This window comes from Myotis daubentonii, chromosome 1 (assembly GCF_963259705.1).
Source record: "Myotis daubentonii chromosome 1, mMyoDau2.1, whole genome shotgun sequence".
NCBI classification, from domain to species: domain Eukaryota; kingdom Metazoa; phylum Chordata; class Mammalia; order Chiroptera; family Vespertilionidae; genus Myotis; species Myotis daubentonii.
Genome location: NC_081840.1, coordinates 45182824 through 45198898, shown reverse-complemented (window position 1 = coordinate 45198898; position 16075 = coordinate 45182824). Strand labels below are relative to the sequence as shown.

Below are 16075 nucleotides of genomic sequence, written 5' to 3'. Positions count from 1 at the left end.
CAAATGGGTTAGAGATTTAAATGTTAAAATGAAACAAACTTTCCACTTCTACCCAAGATGGAGAAACAGGGACCAGATATATCCTCCCTGTTTCTGAAACAACTGAGAAAATGAACAAAATATATGAAATAACACTGGACATCAGACAACAAAGGACAGTGACCCCTGAGAAATGGGAAACAAATGAGGTAAGCCTTACACTTCAACTGCCTTGACAGTTTTACAGATGTTGGCACAAGAAGGAAGAAGCTAATGGAGTCAAAGAAAAAAAAAATCACAAAGGAAATCAGAAAATACTTTGAGACAAAAGAAAATACAATATACCAAATTTAAAAACAAAAAAAACAAAAACAGAAAAAGGCAGCTACAGAGAGGGAACCAAGATGGCGGCATAGGTTAACGCCGGAGTTTGCTGCTTTGAACAACTACTTCAAAAGTGAAACCAAAAAACGGAAGGGACATCACCCAGAACCACAGGGGCGCTGGCTGAGTGGAAGTCCTACAACTAGGAGGAAAGAGAAACGCACACGGACACTCAGAGGAGGCGCAGTGCTGAAGTCAAATTCTGAGGTGCGGAGTGCGCGGAGCGGGCTGGCGGCGGAGGGCGCGGTTGTTGTTTTCAATCGGGAGGGAGTCGCAGACTCTGAGCTCCAGATCCGGGCGAGTCTTTAGGGACCCAGACTCAGGCAGAAGAAGCGGGACTGTCTGGCTTCGGTCAGAGCGAGTGCAGCTTTCTCTCCGAGCTTTGCAGCGGGTGCTGGGACTCAGAGAGGCAGAGCCCCTGGGGACAGGACTGAGAGCCGCCATAACTGCTCTCTCCGGCCCACCCTGTTGATCCTGTTCGACCCGCCCTGCCTAAGCCCTGCACAGAGGCATTTGCCGGATAGCCTCAGGCAAAGGCATTTGCCGGATAGCCTCAGGCAAAGGCTAGATTAGCACCTCCCTAGAGGACAGAAGTTCTCTCACCGCTGACACAGCTGAATCTCATAGCCACTTGGCCTGGAGGTCAAACCCTCCCTGGAATTAGCTACAGCAATCAAGATTTATCTATAAGACTGCGAACAAAGACCACTAGGGGGTGCACCAAGGAAGCATAACAAAATGCGGAGACAAAGAAACAGGACAAAATTGTCAATGGAAGAAATAGAGTTCAGAACCACACTTTTAAGGTCTCTCAAGAACTGTTTAGAAGCTGCCGATAAACTTAATGAGCTCTACACGAAAACTAATAAGACCCTCGATCTTATATTGGGGAACCAACTAGAAATTAAGCACACACGGACTGAAATAACGAATATTATACAGACGCCCGACAGCAGACCAGAGGAGCGCAAGAATCAAGTCAATGATTTGAAATGCGAGGAAGCAAAAAACATCCAACCGGAAAAGCAAAATGAAAAAAGAATCCAAAAATGCGAGGATAGTGTAAGGAGCCTCTGGGACAGCTTCAAGCGTACCAACATCAGAATTATAGGGGTGCCAGAAGATGAGAGAGAGCAAGATATTGAAAACCTATTTGAAGAAATAATGACAGAAAACTTCCCCCACCTGGTGAAAGAAATGGACTTACAGGTCCAAGAAGCGCGGAGAACCCCAAACAAAAGGAATCCAAAGAGGACCACACCAAGACACATCATAATTAAAATGCCAAGAGCAAAAGATAAAGAGAGAATCTTAAAAACAGCAAGAGAAAGAAACTCAGTTACCTACAAGGGAATACCCATACGACTGTCAGCTGATTTCTCAACAGAAACTTTGCAGGCCAGAAGGGAGTGGCAAGAAATATTCAAAGTGATGAATACCAAGAACCTACAACCAAGATTACTTTATCCAGCAAAGCTATCATTCAGAATTGAAGGTCAGATAAAGAGCTTCACAGATAAGGAAAAGCTAAAGGAGTTCATCACCACCAAACCAGGATTATATGAAATGCTGAAAGGTATCCTTTAAGAAGAGGAAGAGGAAGAAAAAGGTAAAGATACAAATTATGAACAACAAATATGCATCTATCAACAAGTGAATCTAAGAATCAAGTGAATAAATAATCTGATGAACAGAATAAACTGGTGATTATAATAGAATCAGGGACATAGAAAGGGAATGGACTGACTATTCTTGGGGGGGAAAGGGGTGTGGGAGATGTGGGAAGAGACTGGACAAAAATCGTGCACCTATGGATGAGGACAGTGGGTGGGGAGTGAGGGCGGAGGGTAGGGCGGGAACTGGGAGGAGGGGAGTTATGGGGGGGGGGGAAAAGGAACAAATGTAATAATATGAACAATAAAGATTTAATTTAAAAAAAAAACAAAAAAAAACAAAATTTAAGTGATGCAGCAAAAGCAGTTCCAGAGGAAATTTATAACTATAAATACCTACATTAGAAAAGAGATCTCGGGAGAAAAAAGGGGACATATGTAATACTTTCAACAATAAAGAATTATTAAAAAAAAAAAAAGAGAGAGAGAGAGAGCTCAAATTAATAAGCCAACTTTCCACCTAAGACTATAAAAAAAGCAAAGCAAACTAAATCCAAAGCAAGGAGAAATAAGGAAATAATATAAATTAGATTTGAAATAAAACAAAATGGAAAACAGAAAAACAATAAAGCTCAACAAAACCAAAAGTTGGTTCTTTGAAAAGATCAACAAGTTTGACAAATTTACTAGAATGATCAAAAAAATAAAAAGAGACAAGGCTCAATTTACTAAAGTCAAGAATGAAAGCAGATGGTTATTAACAATCTGATATGGATAAAAAGGATTTTAAGTAAATAGTATAAACAGTTGTATGCCAACAAATTAGATAATGTAGATAAAATGGTTAAATTCCTAGAAACAAAGCACCAAAACTGATTCAAGAAATAGAAAATATGGAAAAAAAAAAAAAAGAAATAGAAAATATGAATAGACATAATGAATACAGATCCTGAGTTAATAATAAAAAAACAAACTTCCCACAAAGAAAAATCCAGGACTAGATGGCTTTACTGATAAATCCTACCTAGTGTTTAAGGAAGAATTAAGATGTACCCTAGTCACACTTTCCAATTTCAAAAGTTAGTACAAAGCTACATTAATGAAGACAGCATGATACTGGCATATAGGTCACTGGAATGGAATTGAGAGTCCAAAAATATACCCAGACATTTATGGTCAACTGACTTTCAACAAGAGTGCTAAGTCTATTCCATGGGGGGAAAATAGCTTTTCAACAAATGGTATTAAACAAATAAATTTGAACCCCTATCTCACACCATATACAAAAATTAACTCAAAATGGATCCAAGACCAAAATGTAAGAGCTAAAACTATAAAACTCATGTTTCATCATTTACACAGATGAAAATCTGTATAACCTTGGATTAAGCAACAGTTTCTTATATATGACACCAAAAGCACAAGCAATCACAGGAAAAAAAAAAAACCACAACTGACTGAATTTCATCAAAATGTAAAACTCTGCTGGGCTTCTGAAGCTGGGAGGTGAATATGGGGGTGGCATACATCGAAGTAAACCCCAGCCTTCGAGTGATGAATAACCAAGGCGTCTGGCTGGCCTACATCATGTTGGTAGGACTGCTGTATGTGGGTCTACTCAGCATCCTCTTCTTCAATATTCCTGTTGTCTGGACCTTGACCAACATCATCCATAATTTGTCTATGTATGTCTTCTAACATACGGAAAAAGGTATACCCTTTGAGGTCCCTGACCAAAGAAAGTCTTGGCTACTGACACACTGGTAACAGATGGACTATGGACTCCAGTTTACCTCTTCCTTCAATAAAGGGGAAGTCTAAAAATGTTTTATCCTCCATAAAAGAGAGTTCAAAGTAACTATATTTAATGTATAGATCTAAATTAACGATTATAGTACTAAACACTTGCCAAAGGTAATTGTAGCTGATTTTATACTCATAATAACTACAATTAAAGACAAAAGTAAAAAGAAAACTCACAGAATGGGAGAAAATATTTGCAAATCACATCTGGTAAGGGTCTAGTATCCAGAATAAAGAAAAAAAAACTCTTACAATTCAACATTAAAAAGACCCAATTAAAAATGGGCAAAGGACTTACACAGACATTTCCTCAAAGAAAATATACAAATAGCCAATAAACACATGAAAAAATGCCCAACATCACTGGTCATTAGGAAAAGGCAAAGCAAACAACGAGACAGACTTCACACCTTCTAGGATGGCTATAGTAAAAATGATGAATAACAAGGATCGGTGAGAATGCAGGAAATTAGAACCTTCATATATGACTGGTGGGAATGTAAAATGGTGTAGCTGCTATTGAAAGCAATTTAGTAGCTCCTTAAAATTTTAAATACAGAGTTACCACACGACCCAGCAATTTAACTCCTAGGTATATAACAAAGGGAATTGAAAACAAATCTACACAAAATCTTTTGGGGATGACAAAAAGTTCTAAATTTAGATTTTGGTGATAGTTGCACAACTCTGTGAGTACACTAAAAACTACTGAACTGTATACTTTGAGTGAATTGTATGGTATGTGAATTATATCTCAATAAAGCCAGTTAAAAAAGGAAAAGAATGGCCGAAACCGGTTTGGCTCAGTGGATAGAGCATCGGCCTGCGGACTGAAAGGTCCCAGGTTCGATTCCGGTCAAGGGCATGTACCTGGGTTGCGGGCACATCCCCAGTGGGGGGTGTGCAGGAGGCGGCTGATCGATGTTTCTCTCTCTCATCGATGTTTCTATCTCTCTCCCTTCCTCTCTGTAAAAAATCAATAAAATATATTAAAAAAGAAAAAAAAGAGAAAAGAATGGAAAAGCATATTCCATGCTAACATTAATCAAAGGAAAGCTGGAGTGGCTGTATTAAAGGAAATTTCACGGTAAAGATTATTGCTAGAAACAAAGAAAGTCATTCCATAACAATAAAGCAGTCGATTTATCAGGACATAACAATCCTAGCCACTGATGTACCTAATAACACAGCTTCAAAAAAATAAAGCAAAAACAAACAGAACTACAAGGAGAAAACGTCAAATCTACAATTACGGTTGGAGATTTCTACACCCTCTTTCAATAATTGATAGAATAAAAAATCAGTAAGAAAATAGAAGACTTAAACAATACAATAAACCAATTTGATCTAATAATCATTTATAGACCCAACAATAGCAGAACACATTCTTTTCAAGTGAACACAGAACACTTACCAGGATGAACTATATTCTGGGCCATAAAATAAGACTCAATAAATTGGAAAAGATTCACGTAATCAAAGTATGCTCTGATTCACATCTGCTTCAAATACAAAACCCCAACTGAATTTCTGTCTCTAAATAAATGCTGACAACATACTCCAAATCACAGGAATAACAATGTCTAATCCTACCTGAAAAAGATCCAAAAGAGGCTTCCAAGACAGCATTAAGATTGCAGCTTTGTTGATGTTTTTGGGAACTTCAGAATAAAACAGTGTATTTTCTCTGTTCTCACCAGACATAGCTATAAGAGAAAACAATCTTTTTAAAAATCACTTTTAAAAATAGCCATCACCTGCAATCACAGTAATAAGTACATAATGCCTTCTATATCTGCAAATTTTTATACTCTGTGGAATCTATAATAAATGTTAACAAGTAGGAGATACATATGCCATACGCCATGGAAATTCGTTTCAATAAAACTTGGGCTTCACAGAAAAATTCTCAAGTTTCATTCTGATATCAGATTTTATTGTCTCTCAAAACAAACAAAAGTGTAAGATGATACAGGGACAAGTGTCATTTTTAGTTTTTGTTTCATTTTTAGGTTTATTTTTAGTGTGTGTGTGTTTTTTTTAATTGATTTCAAAGAGTGGAAGGAAGAGGGAGAGATAGAAACATCAATGATGAGAGAGACTCACTGATCGGCAGCCTCCTGCATGCTCCCTACTGGGAATCAAGCCCAGCAGCCAAGGCGCGTGCCCTGACCAGGAAACTTCCTGGTTCATGGATTGACGACGCTCAACCACTGAACCGCAATGACCAGGCAGGTGGTTGGGTTTTTTTTAATTGTTAGCCTCTTACAAGTTGGCAACAGACTCATGAGATTCCAAATGAGCGTGCTTTGTGACAACTTCAGATTACTAAAATGTCTTATTTTTCTGAACCACTAAAGTGCTTATTTAGAAATATATATAGGTCTAACTGAATTCTGGTTTTTCTTCATTATAAATGTTCTATAACTGTAATCACTAATAAGTTTCAATGAAAATATACTTATATTAAAACAACACAAAAAAACAACACAGAATCTGATATCTGATTTGCTAAAAATCTTTTTCCTTTATTGGGTAAAGGTAAAGGAAAGAGGTCTATATTAAGTAGAAGCCACATCTATTCTGGGAAATCATGCAATAATTGAATGGAAAGACCACAGTAGTATAGCATGAGCTACATACAAAAGAGAATGGAAATACACTTTTGTTTTGAGGAAGTGAACCAAAGAAAAACAAAGCCCTTCTACCCTAAAAGGTATTAGTAAGGTATCATTTGCAAAAACGGTAGGAGTGAAGGAAGTTGAAAATAAATCTCATAGTTAGAACAAGAAACTTGCTCTTGAGTGGAACAGAGTCTCAGCCTAGTGTTTCTGATAATGGCAGCGAAGATAGCCTGTGGAAGGCCACAGTAACTTCCGCACCAGCCCTCGCAAAGGTTGGAGATGAGCCCTGAAACAGCCACATCATCCTTTATCCCTTATTTTCCTAAACCTTTCTTCGTTTGTGTTGTCTTTTGGAGTAGAAAGTTAAATATTAGCTGACATTTACTTCAGCACTTACCTTTATCTTAAATCTATTTTGTATATTCGAGTTACTGTTACAGAATTCTTAAGACTGCAGTCACCTATCCACACCATTCATAATTTCACTAAACGTGATCATTTCCTCTTACGCCCTCTCCTTCCAAGAGCCTTCAGCCCTCAAATATGAAAAAACTGGCTCTCAGCTATCCTCAAATGAGGGCCATTCCCCATAATCGTTTCAGCTGTCCCTCTGGAAACTGTTTTCCTTGGCTTCATCCATGACCAGTACAAATCTTCAAAGCATGGTGCCAGGGGAGCCTGAACTTGTGTGGGGGAATCACTTCGTAAGTTATGTAAATGTCTGACCGCTATGCTGTAACACCTGAAACTAATATATTATTGAATGGCAACTGTAATTGAAATTTATTTTTTATTTTTTATTTATTTTTATTTTTTTTCTTTTTAAATTTTTTTTAAATATATTTTATTGATTTTTTACAGAGAGGAAGGGAGAGAGATAGAGAGTTAGAAACATCGATGAGAGAGAAACATCGATCAGCCGCCTCCTGCACACCCCCTACTGGGGATGTGCCCGCAACCCAGGTACATGCCCTCGACCAGAATCGAACCTGGGACCCTTCAGTCCGCAGGCCGACGCTCTATCCACTGAGCCAAACCGGTTTCGGCTGAAATTTATTTTTTAAATTTCCAAGGCATTCTATGTACACATATACCAGTTCTGTGTAAGCACAAAATGAGCTTTCCCCGTTGTTTCTTTCCTGATGACACACTGGTAGTAATTGGTGTTTGAAGTATATTAAACATTTTTAAACAATAGATTTTTATTTAGAAAAAAATTTTTGGGACATCCTATAAAATGAAACTCTGGAATTGTTAAAGAAATAAAGAATGAATCTATAATTATCGATATAGACTCTTGCAGAAAATATCTCTTAAAATACACACAAACACACACACATAGGCCAAAGTAGCTAGGTGGTTAGAGCAACAGCACATAGACCGAAGGGTCTTGGGTTTGATTCCCTGTCAAGGATATGTACCTGGTTTGCAGATTCCATCCCCAGCCCAGTCAGGGTGTGTACGGAAGGCAACCAATTGATGTGTCTCTCTCACGTCGATGTCTCTATCACTCTCTCTCCTCCTCGCTCCTTCCTTTTTCTCTCTCTCTAAAATCAATAAAAAATATCCTCAGATGAGGATTAACAACAACAACAAAATACAAACAAACACACACACACACAAATGGGGAGGAAAGTCTTATGAACAAAATAAACTGATGAACAAAATAGATCTAGAGATATAGAATCATAGAACAGACTGCAGAACCTCAGAAGGAAGGCAAGGGAGGGTGGGTGGGTGGGAAGTGATCAACCAAAAAACGTGTGTGTGTGTGTGTGTGTGTGTGTGTGTGTATACTAGAGGCCCGATGCACGAAATTCGTGCAAGGGGCTTGGGCCCCCACCACCTCAGCAGCTGCCTCTGCCCCAGCCCCCACCCACCCCAGTAGCTGTCTCGGCCCTCACAGCCCCAGCTTCGTCTGGAAGGTCATCTAAAAGGATGTCCGGTCTAATCAGCATATTACGCTTTTATTATTATAGATATATATGCATAACCCACGGACACAGACAATGGGGTGAAGAAGGCCTGGGGCGGGGAGGTGGGCTAGAAGGGATCAATGGGGTAAAAAGGGGACATATGTAATACTTTCAACAATAAAGATTTAAAGATTTTTTAAAAGAGCACATATGGCCCTAACCGGTTTGGCTCAGTGGATAGAGCATCGGCCTGCGGACTCAAGGGTCCCAGGTTCGATTCCGGTCAGGGGCATGTGCCTTGGTTGCGGGCACATCCCCAGTAGGGGGCATGCAAGAGGCAGCTGATGGATGTTTCTCTATCATCAGTGTTTCTAACTCTCTATCCCTCTCCCCTCCTCTCTGTAAAAAATCAATATATTTAAAATAAAAAAGAGCACATATGTACACATGCTTAAACAATACATAAATCCATATTTAATAAGTAATAAATTAATCAGTGGTATAATATACTTAATTTAGACAAACAAATCTGGAGTGAATAGGAAGAGACCAAACCCAGCCTTGGTTTAAAAAATAAAAAATAATAGCAAAGAGCAGCAGCTACTGAGAATGGGAACAAACGAATGGTTTTACTGTTTGTATTCCTAATCTGACCATTACTAAAGGAAGGCATTTTGATCTAGCTTTAGAAAGAATTAATTTCTGGCATCTTTAACTTTGACTTTGAAAATAAGATCATGATCAATCATGATTTGTCACCTGAAGGTAAAATAGAGTTAATGGGACAAACCAAGACTTCAAAGAAGCTTTTTGTTGTTGTTAATCCTCAAGCAAGGATATGTTTTCCATTGATTTTTAGAGAGTGGAAGGGAGGAGGAGAAACATCAATGTGAGAGAGAGATATCGATTGGTTGCCTCCTGCACGTGCCCCACTGGGGCTAGGAATCAAACCTGAACCAAGGTATGTGCCCTTGACTTGAATCCAACCTGGGACCCTTCACTCTGCGGGCCAACATTCCAACCACTGAGCCAAACCCGCTCGAGCCAAAGAAGCTCCCCCCCCCCACCCCCACCCCGCCCTTAAATGGAACCATCACTGATGCATTTATTTATTTACCAATTGCATCTATATATATATTCTAGCCTCTAAGTTTGAATTAAGAAAGCATTTCCTCTCAGAAACTGACTTCATACTCACCAAGGTAATAGATCCTGTCTGAATGAGGCCCATCTGGATCATTCCTCTTTACAAACATAAAATCATGTGGTGCCTTAGCCATCATGTAGCCATGATATTTTCTGGTATCAGCAAGCAGCTTTTTAAGCTGACTCCAGGAATACCGCTCCACATAAAACGGCTCCAATTTAGGCTGATCCCCTGATTCAATATTCTCCTCACACTCTGCAGTTTCAAAGATCTCAACACCCAACTGTTCTGTTTCCATTGCTGCTGCCATGTTGCATTTTCCTAGAAAAACAAAGCACATGAAGTTGTTCTCAGGCCTACCTTCTCTTATATTAATCAGAATGACAGTTTGATAGGGACCCTGCACCCTGCACCCTCCCCCGAATGCAAGAAAAAAAATGCTTTACACCACAGTTGCAATGAAACCCAGTAAGAAAAGCTCCCCCTTTTCTGTGTTCAGTTTAAAAATAAGATTAAAAAAAAAAAATTGAGGTCATGTCTATTTCACAGTGACTCTAAATCCCTTTGGGAACCTTTATAAAAGGCTCTCCTTAGGTATCTCTTGCCAAAATTCCTTTTTTCTTTCCCACACTGGAAGGAAACAGGCCATATGCCAGTTGGCTGTTATGCTCCATCCAAGAGATGTCAACAGTGAAGCTGAATGTGCCAAGGGAGTTAAGTGCTTCTGTATTTTAAAAAGTGACACATTTAATAAATGTGGACTTCTTCAGCTAACAAAAATAATCATGACCAATTAGAACAGGATAAAACTGTCCAAGCAACATACTTTTAATAATCTTCTGAGGGCACTTACCCAAGATAATATAATACTGTTTCCTTTTAACTGAAACTTTAAGCAACAAAAGGCTTAACTGGCTGGTACGTTTTTCTTTGTCTTCTGCTCTTGCTAGACATCACTAACTTATGATTACTGTGGTGACTTTATACCAGTGATGGCGAACCTTTTGAGCTCGGCGTGACAGCATTTTGAAAAACCCTAACTTTGTGATCTTTGCAACCATAGTAAAACAAAGATTTATATTTTTGATATTTATTTTATATATTTAAATGCCATTTAACAAAGAAAAATCAACCCAAAAAGCGAGTTCGCATGTCACCTCTGACATGCGTGTCATAGTTTCGCCATCACTGCTTTATACTATAAGGAATCTATGTGCCTATTATTACAGATCATACAAGTTTTACTCTCCTGATTAAATAAGAGGGGAAAAAAGTTACTACTTCAAGTGGCTTTAATAGTTGAAATAATTGATACAGAAAGCAATTGATGGCCTGACCAGTGTGGCTCACTGGTTGAGCATCAACCTATGAACCAGGAGATCAGGGTTCGATTCCCAGTAAGGGCACATGCCTGGGTTGCAGGCTCGACTCCCAGTAGGGGGGATGTGCAGAAGGCAGCTGATCAGAAATTCTCTCTTATCATTGATGTTTCTATCTCTCCCTCTCTTCCTCTCTGAAATGAATAAAAATATATTTAAAAAAATTTTTATTTAAAGAAAGCAACTGATGTTTGTTACCAATATTTTGATAAAAGTCTGAGCCCAATTTACCAGTTCAACCTCCAAACAGTGTTAATATTTCATCTATTAATGATGTTTCTTTTCATGATATAAATCCAGAAGATGATGTATTTTTGCTTTATCTATTTCAATATTAAAATGTAACAGGAGCTAAGTATCAAAGAAAAATAACAAGCAGTGTTATTATAAGCCATTGTGTGATATTCTGATATGTATTATTCATGACATTACTAAAAAGAAGTAAAATAAACAGAAATTCTGTGGCAACCAGTTCTTTTTGAACTATTAAATGTCAAAAACTTGTGGACTTGGGAGACTGCATTTATGTAAGCAATTTCACATTGTATTTTATGTAAGCAAATGAACAACAATCAATACATGGTGTATATTTAATATGCTTTTTTTAAAGCTCAATTTCACAGGTTAACAGGAGTTAAATACATAGAAAAGTAATTAGCAGGGATGGGTTGTGAATTAGCCCATCAGGCATGCAGTATGACATGCAAAATGAACTAAACTGTGTGGCCAGGATATTGTATCTTCCTTTCATGCTACAGTGAGTTGTACTACCATTTTCAATTTAATAGTAGCAAAAATGGCCAGAAAAGCCATTTGAAAATTATATCAGGTATAAAACATTAATGCAACTTTATATCAGTATACAACTTGTAATATTATTATAACTGGGCATTTACCACCAATGATTAACATCCAAATAGCTCAGCAGAGAAAAAGTCATTTAGCTCAACTGGTATTCAGCATGCTGATATTAAATGGCAGTACCTGACAAAGGTGGTTGTTTATCTGCCTAAAAGCTAGTGTAGGCCTACCTTCTATCAACTATGTCAATGGATCGAGCTTTTTTTTAATGCAGCGAAAGAAGCAGCTACACAAATGGGGCTCATTTTTCTTAATTCCCCTTGTGTTAAATTTGGAACTTCATCTCCAAGAACTGGGCTAGGGAATAGAATAGGGAGCTACGCAGACAGACCTTTGAAGTCTTACTGCCCAGCTCCTTGAGTTATCATTAATTTGATTGACATTTCTCCTATATAAAAGTTGCGTTAGCTTGTACTTAAGCAAAATTATTAGTATTCCTTAATTGTAAGATCCCTGGACTATTTCTCTATCTTTCTACACACAAATTTTACAGTTCAAATGACACTACTGCTCCATGTTTGTGATAAATGCATGCAGGTCCTGCATTTTCTAGGACCTGATATATAATTTCAGTACTTTACACAAATGTGTAACTTAGTGATTTAATTTCCAGATTTTCATAACACCTACACATAAAGATACATTCTCGAAATATATGATCTGAGTTTTCTAATTTCAAAAATTAGAAAACAGGATCAGCATACATTCTCAGCACAGTGCATATACTTCACTACCGCCACCTACCTTCTCATTTAAGGCCCTTCCCTGGTGCTTACCCGATTGTATTTTCATCTGCTCAGACCTCTTCCACATTCAAAGAGATCTTTTCCAAGTGACTCAACTTCAAGCATAGATCCCGCTGCTCATTCTGCTCTCTTCTCACAGGAGTTTTGCCTTTTCTCACATCCAATCCTATTCACCAAGATAATGAAATAAGATATAAGGCTGCTAATCATTACCAATATGAATCATGTGAGCAAAAAGATTAAATGTTAAAAGTCTCATATAGTACTTAAAACTGAAACAGAAATTTTCTTTTTGGTTAAAATATAACTTAACTGAATTATTTTGTATCTATATTTTAGATTAAAATTATTTCAGAAGTGTACTCAAAAGAATATCCTAACAATAGTATAAATCCTGACATACACTAAAAGTTATGGAAAAGCTTCAAAAAATATAAAAGGCATACAGATATGAGGTTACTCATTGACTACTTGCAAAGCCTCAAAAACGACAGATGATTAACAAAGTTAATTTCTATTTTTCTGTTCCTGTTTTACATAATACACTTGTATTATTTTACATAATACATACTGAGCTAGTTGGAGACAGAATAGACTCAGTAAAATAACCAAAAATGACAGAATAGGCCATTTTTGTGGGAAGGGAACTAACTTGCATTTTAGTAACTTAAGATTTTTACAAGATAAAGAAAGTACTACTCATTTTAAGTGCATTCCACTGATGCTTTTTTTTTTTTCCATGTACACTCTTAAAATAACTAAATTCGGTAACCTTTCTGGAAAAGGAAGCATTCAGGTTGTTGAAATAGCTTAGTAAAAGAAAAATAAAGGAGGTTCTGTGGTTACACCTGTTATTTTATCAGTTTTAATTCTGGAGAGAGAGGTAATGAGAAAAGCTCAATGGCAAATGGAGGGAAAACGGTGAAGGCATGACAGCACGGCAACCATGCAGGAAGGTGTCAAGACACCTTCCCGGTGCACTACGAGCCCCGCAGGGAAGAGCATGTTGGATTAGAGAATAGCTTCCGACAAGACTCTTGAATCTGGACCCACTGAAACACCATCTCAATTTTTAACCCAAGGGCCCGATCGTCGCCCGCTTACACACCCCAAGCCTCACTGAACCAGCCTAGCTCTCACTCTTCAGGGTCCACCGCTAGTTGAGAGGTTCATCATCGGAGGGTGGACCCAGATTTTGAAACCTATGAATGAGGAATGCCGAGAAGGGGGGCTAGGGAGAGGCCAAGTCTTAGGAGAAAAATGTGTGATCAGGGAAATTTTTAAAAGGGAAGTATTTATCCTGCCCCGGGTGGGTGAAGCAGAATGAGAGGTGCTAGTGAGCAGGGAAGGGAGGGAAATCGACCTCGAGGGAGGCAGTAGAGAGAAAGAACACGAGCTGGGAAACTAGAAAAATCTCGGTCCACATGCGACCTGCCCAGTCGGGCTTTGGGCAAATCCCTGCGCCCCTCTGGGCTTCCGTGTCCCCGTCCGTAAGCCGGGGCCATCCCCGCTCCCCACCCGGCGAGGCTCAGGAAGATAACGGACGTGGACGTGCGGAGGCCAGCACCCAGCTCAGGGGGCCCAGGGGACGTTAGTGGACGGAATTTCAGAGCCCCCGCTTCCTCTTCCGGCAACTGGGGCCCCGCAGGCCGGCCCGCGCAGGCCGGGCGTCGGTGCACCGCGGGGCGGGCTGACCCGGGGCGCGCGGGCGGCTCCGTGAGGCCGAGGCCCGGGTGGGCTGCGGCCCAGGCCTGGCAGGCGCAGAGGAAGGAGGGGCGGATACTGCACCTTCCCCCGGCCCCGCCCGGACCGTCCCGACGCGCGTCAGGGTGCGGGCCTGCGCCGCTTCATGCCGCGCCGCCCCGTCCTCGACCCGGCTGCGGCAGCTCCCTCGGCGGCGGCGCCGGCGGTAGCCCAGGCGGAAGGCGGCACTTAGAGGCGGCGGGGGACCACTCCGGGGGCTCCCGCGGCTCCGGAACTTCCGGTTCCTTGGCCCCGCCCCGCGACTAGCGGAGGCGGCGCGGGGCGGAGAAGGGCGCCGCTCCCTGCTGGGTGGAGTTCTTTGTCACAGTGCCATCTCGTGGCGGGAGGAGCGAACCGGGCTTGGGAGGGAGACAGGTGCGGTGGGGGACAGAGGTGACATCTAGGAACCGACGAGCCGAGCGATTTGCAGGGAGCGATTTGCAGGAAGTCAAAGGACCAAAGGACGAACAGCGGCGCGTCTCTACTCCTCCAGTTTTTCATTCAAATGGCCCAGAGCAGGCCGAGTTGTAGGCGCTGAGATTACAGTAAGGAGCAAGCTAGGCAAAGACCCCAGCCCCTTCGTGGAGATTAGGTAGAAAGGAAAGGACCAGGGCTTCAGGGATCCTTAAGTGTCTCATTGTTACGGTGGAAAGAAACTTGAACTTGGAGTCAGAAAGCTTGGTTGTACTATTAATTAGTGGTCTTGGGCAGATCTCGCAATTTCTGAGCCACGATTGATTGATTTGGTTAATCCTCACCTGAGGATATTTTTTTCCATTGATGTTTAGAGAGAATGAGAGGGAGGAGAGAGAGAAACATATACGTGAGAGCGAGACCTCAATTGGTTGCCTCCCACACGCACCCGGCTAGGGCCAGGGCCAGGGCTGGAATTTGAAATCTAGGTACATGCCCTGACCGGGAATCATCCGGGACCCTTCTGTGCGTGGTGGATCCACACCGATTTCTTAATCTGTAAAAGAGATATATCAACATGTCACTTAGTTGCAATTAAGGAAAACCATGTGTGTCACATTAACAGATAAATTTGGAGAAACTGGGGCCCAGGGCAGAGAAGCTAGTGACACTTGCTATAATCAGAACCAGAGGCAGGTTTCTTTCCACAATTTCTTTCCTAGTCCTTATCATTCATTGGCTGATAGAAAGAGAAAAAGGGAGCCTGGCAGATGACTAAGTCTTAGAACAAAACTGTGGGAAAGCTGGGCCTCTGCTATTTCTGTTATTACAAGGAACTATGTGTCAGAAGTGTGTGTCACTAGAATCCTATATAATAAAAGCCTAATGTGCTAAGTGTCTGACCATTCGTCTGCCCCCCACCACCACCACCACCACCAGGGAGCAGATGCTTTGACCAGTAGGTTAGCTTGCTGCTGGGGTCTGGGCAAGACAGGCCGGACATGACCTGGAGCCCTCCCCTTGTCCCAACCTCATCATGCACCAGTGGGGTCCCTGGGCCTGGCCTGCACCCTCTTGCAATCCAGACTCCTCGGGGATGTTGAAAAGCCAGTTTCGGCCTGATCCCTGCAGGCCAGGCTGAGGAATACCACCAGTGCATGAATCCGTGCACTGGGCCTCTAGTTTATTATAATGGCACTAATAAAAGATCCATTTGGGTGTATTTCCACTCCTCCATATGTAATTATTCACTCTGAGGTTAAGTAGTCTTCCCTCAGCTTATTTTTTAGTTGAGCTCCCCTAAAAGAAAGGTACAGACATTTTCATTGGAACTCCTCTATGAATTTTCTGCACATGATCCAAAAGTCGATTATAAGGCTCTGAATGCACATACACATACTAACAAAATACAATGAAATATCCTACACTTCATTTCCTTCATCCAACAAGTGTTTATAGAATCCCTG

The 16075-nt window shown here is 40.6% G+C and overlaps 1 protein-coding gene across 9 annotated transcripts in view; it reads right to left on the bottom strand.

Moving 5' to 3' along the window:
- Positions 1 to 14446, bottom strand: part of DPP8 (dipeptidyl peptidase 8) — a 71870-nt gene extending 57424 nt beyond the window's left edge. For 3 of the 9 annotated variants that reach the window (XM_059697821.1, XM_059697811.1, XM_059697848.1), the window contains exons 1-4: positions 14241 to 14446; positions 12483 to 12618; positions 9518 to 9787; positions 5373 to 5485 (exon numbers count right to left, since the gene is read on the bottom strand). In XM_059697821.1, coding sequence (XP_059553804.1) covers positions 5373 to 5485; positions 9518 to 9787; positions 12483 to 12519 — 420 coding nt within the window. In that variant the 5' untranslated portion in view covers positions 12520 to 12618; positions 14241 to 14446. The other 6 variants (XM_059697775.1, XM_059697783.1, XM_059697792.1 and 3 more) reach the window with 6 other exon arrangements.
- Between the last annotated feature and the right edge of the window lie 1629 nt (positions 14447 to 16075).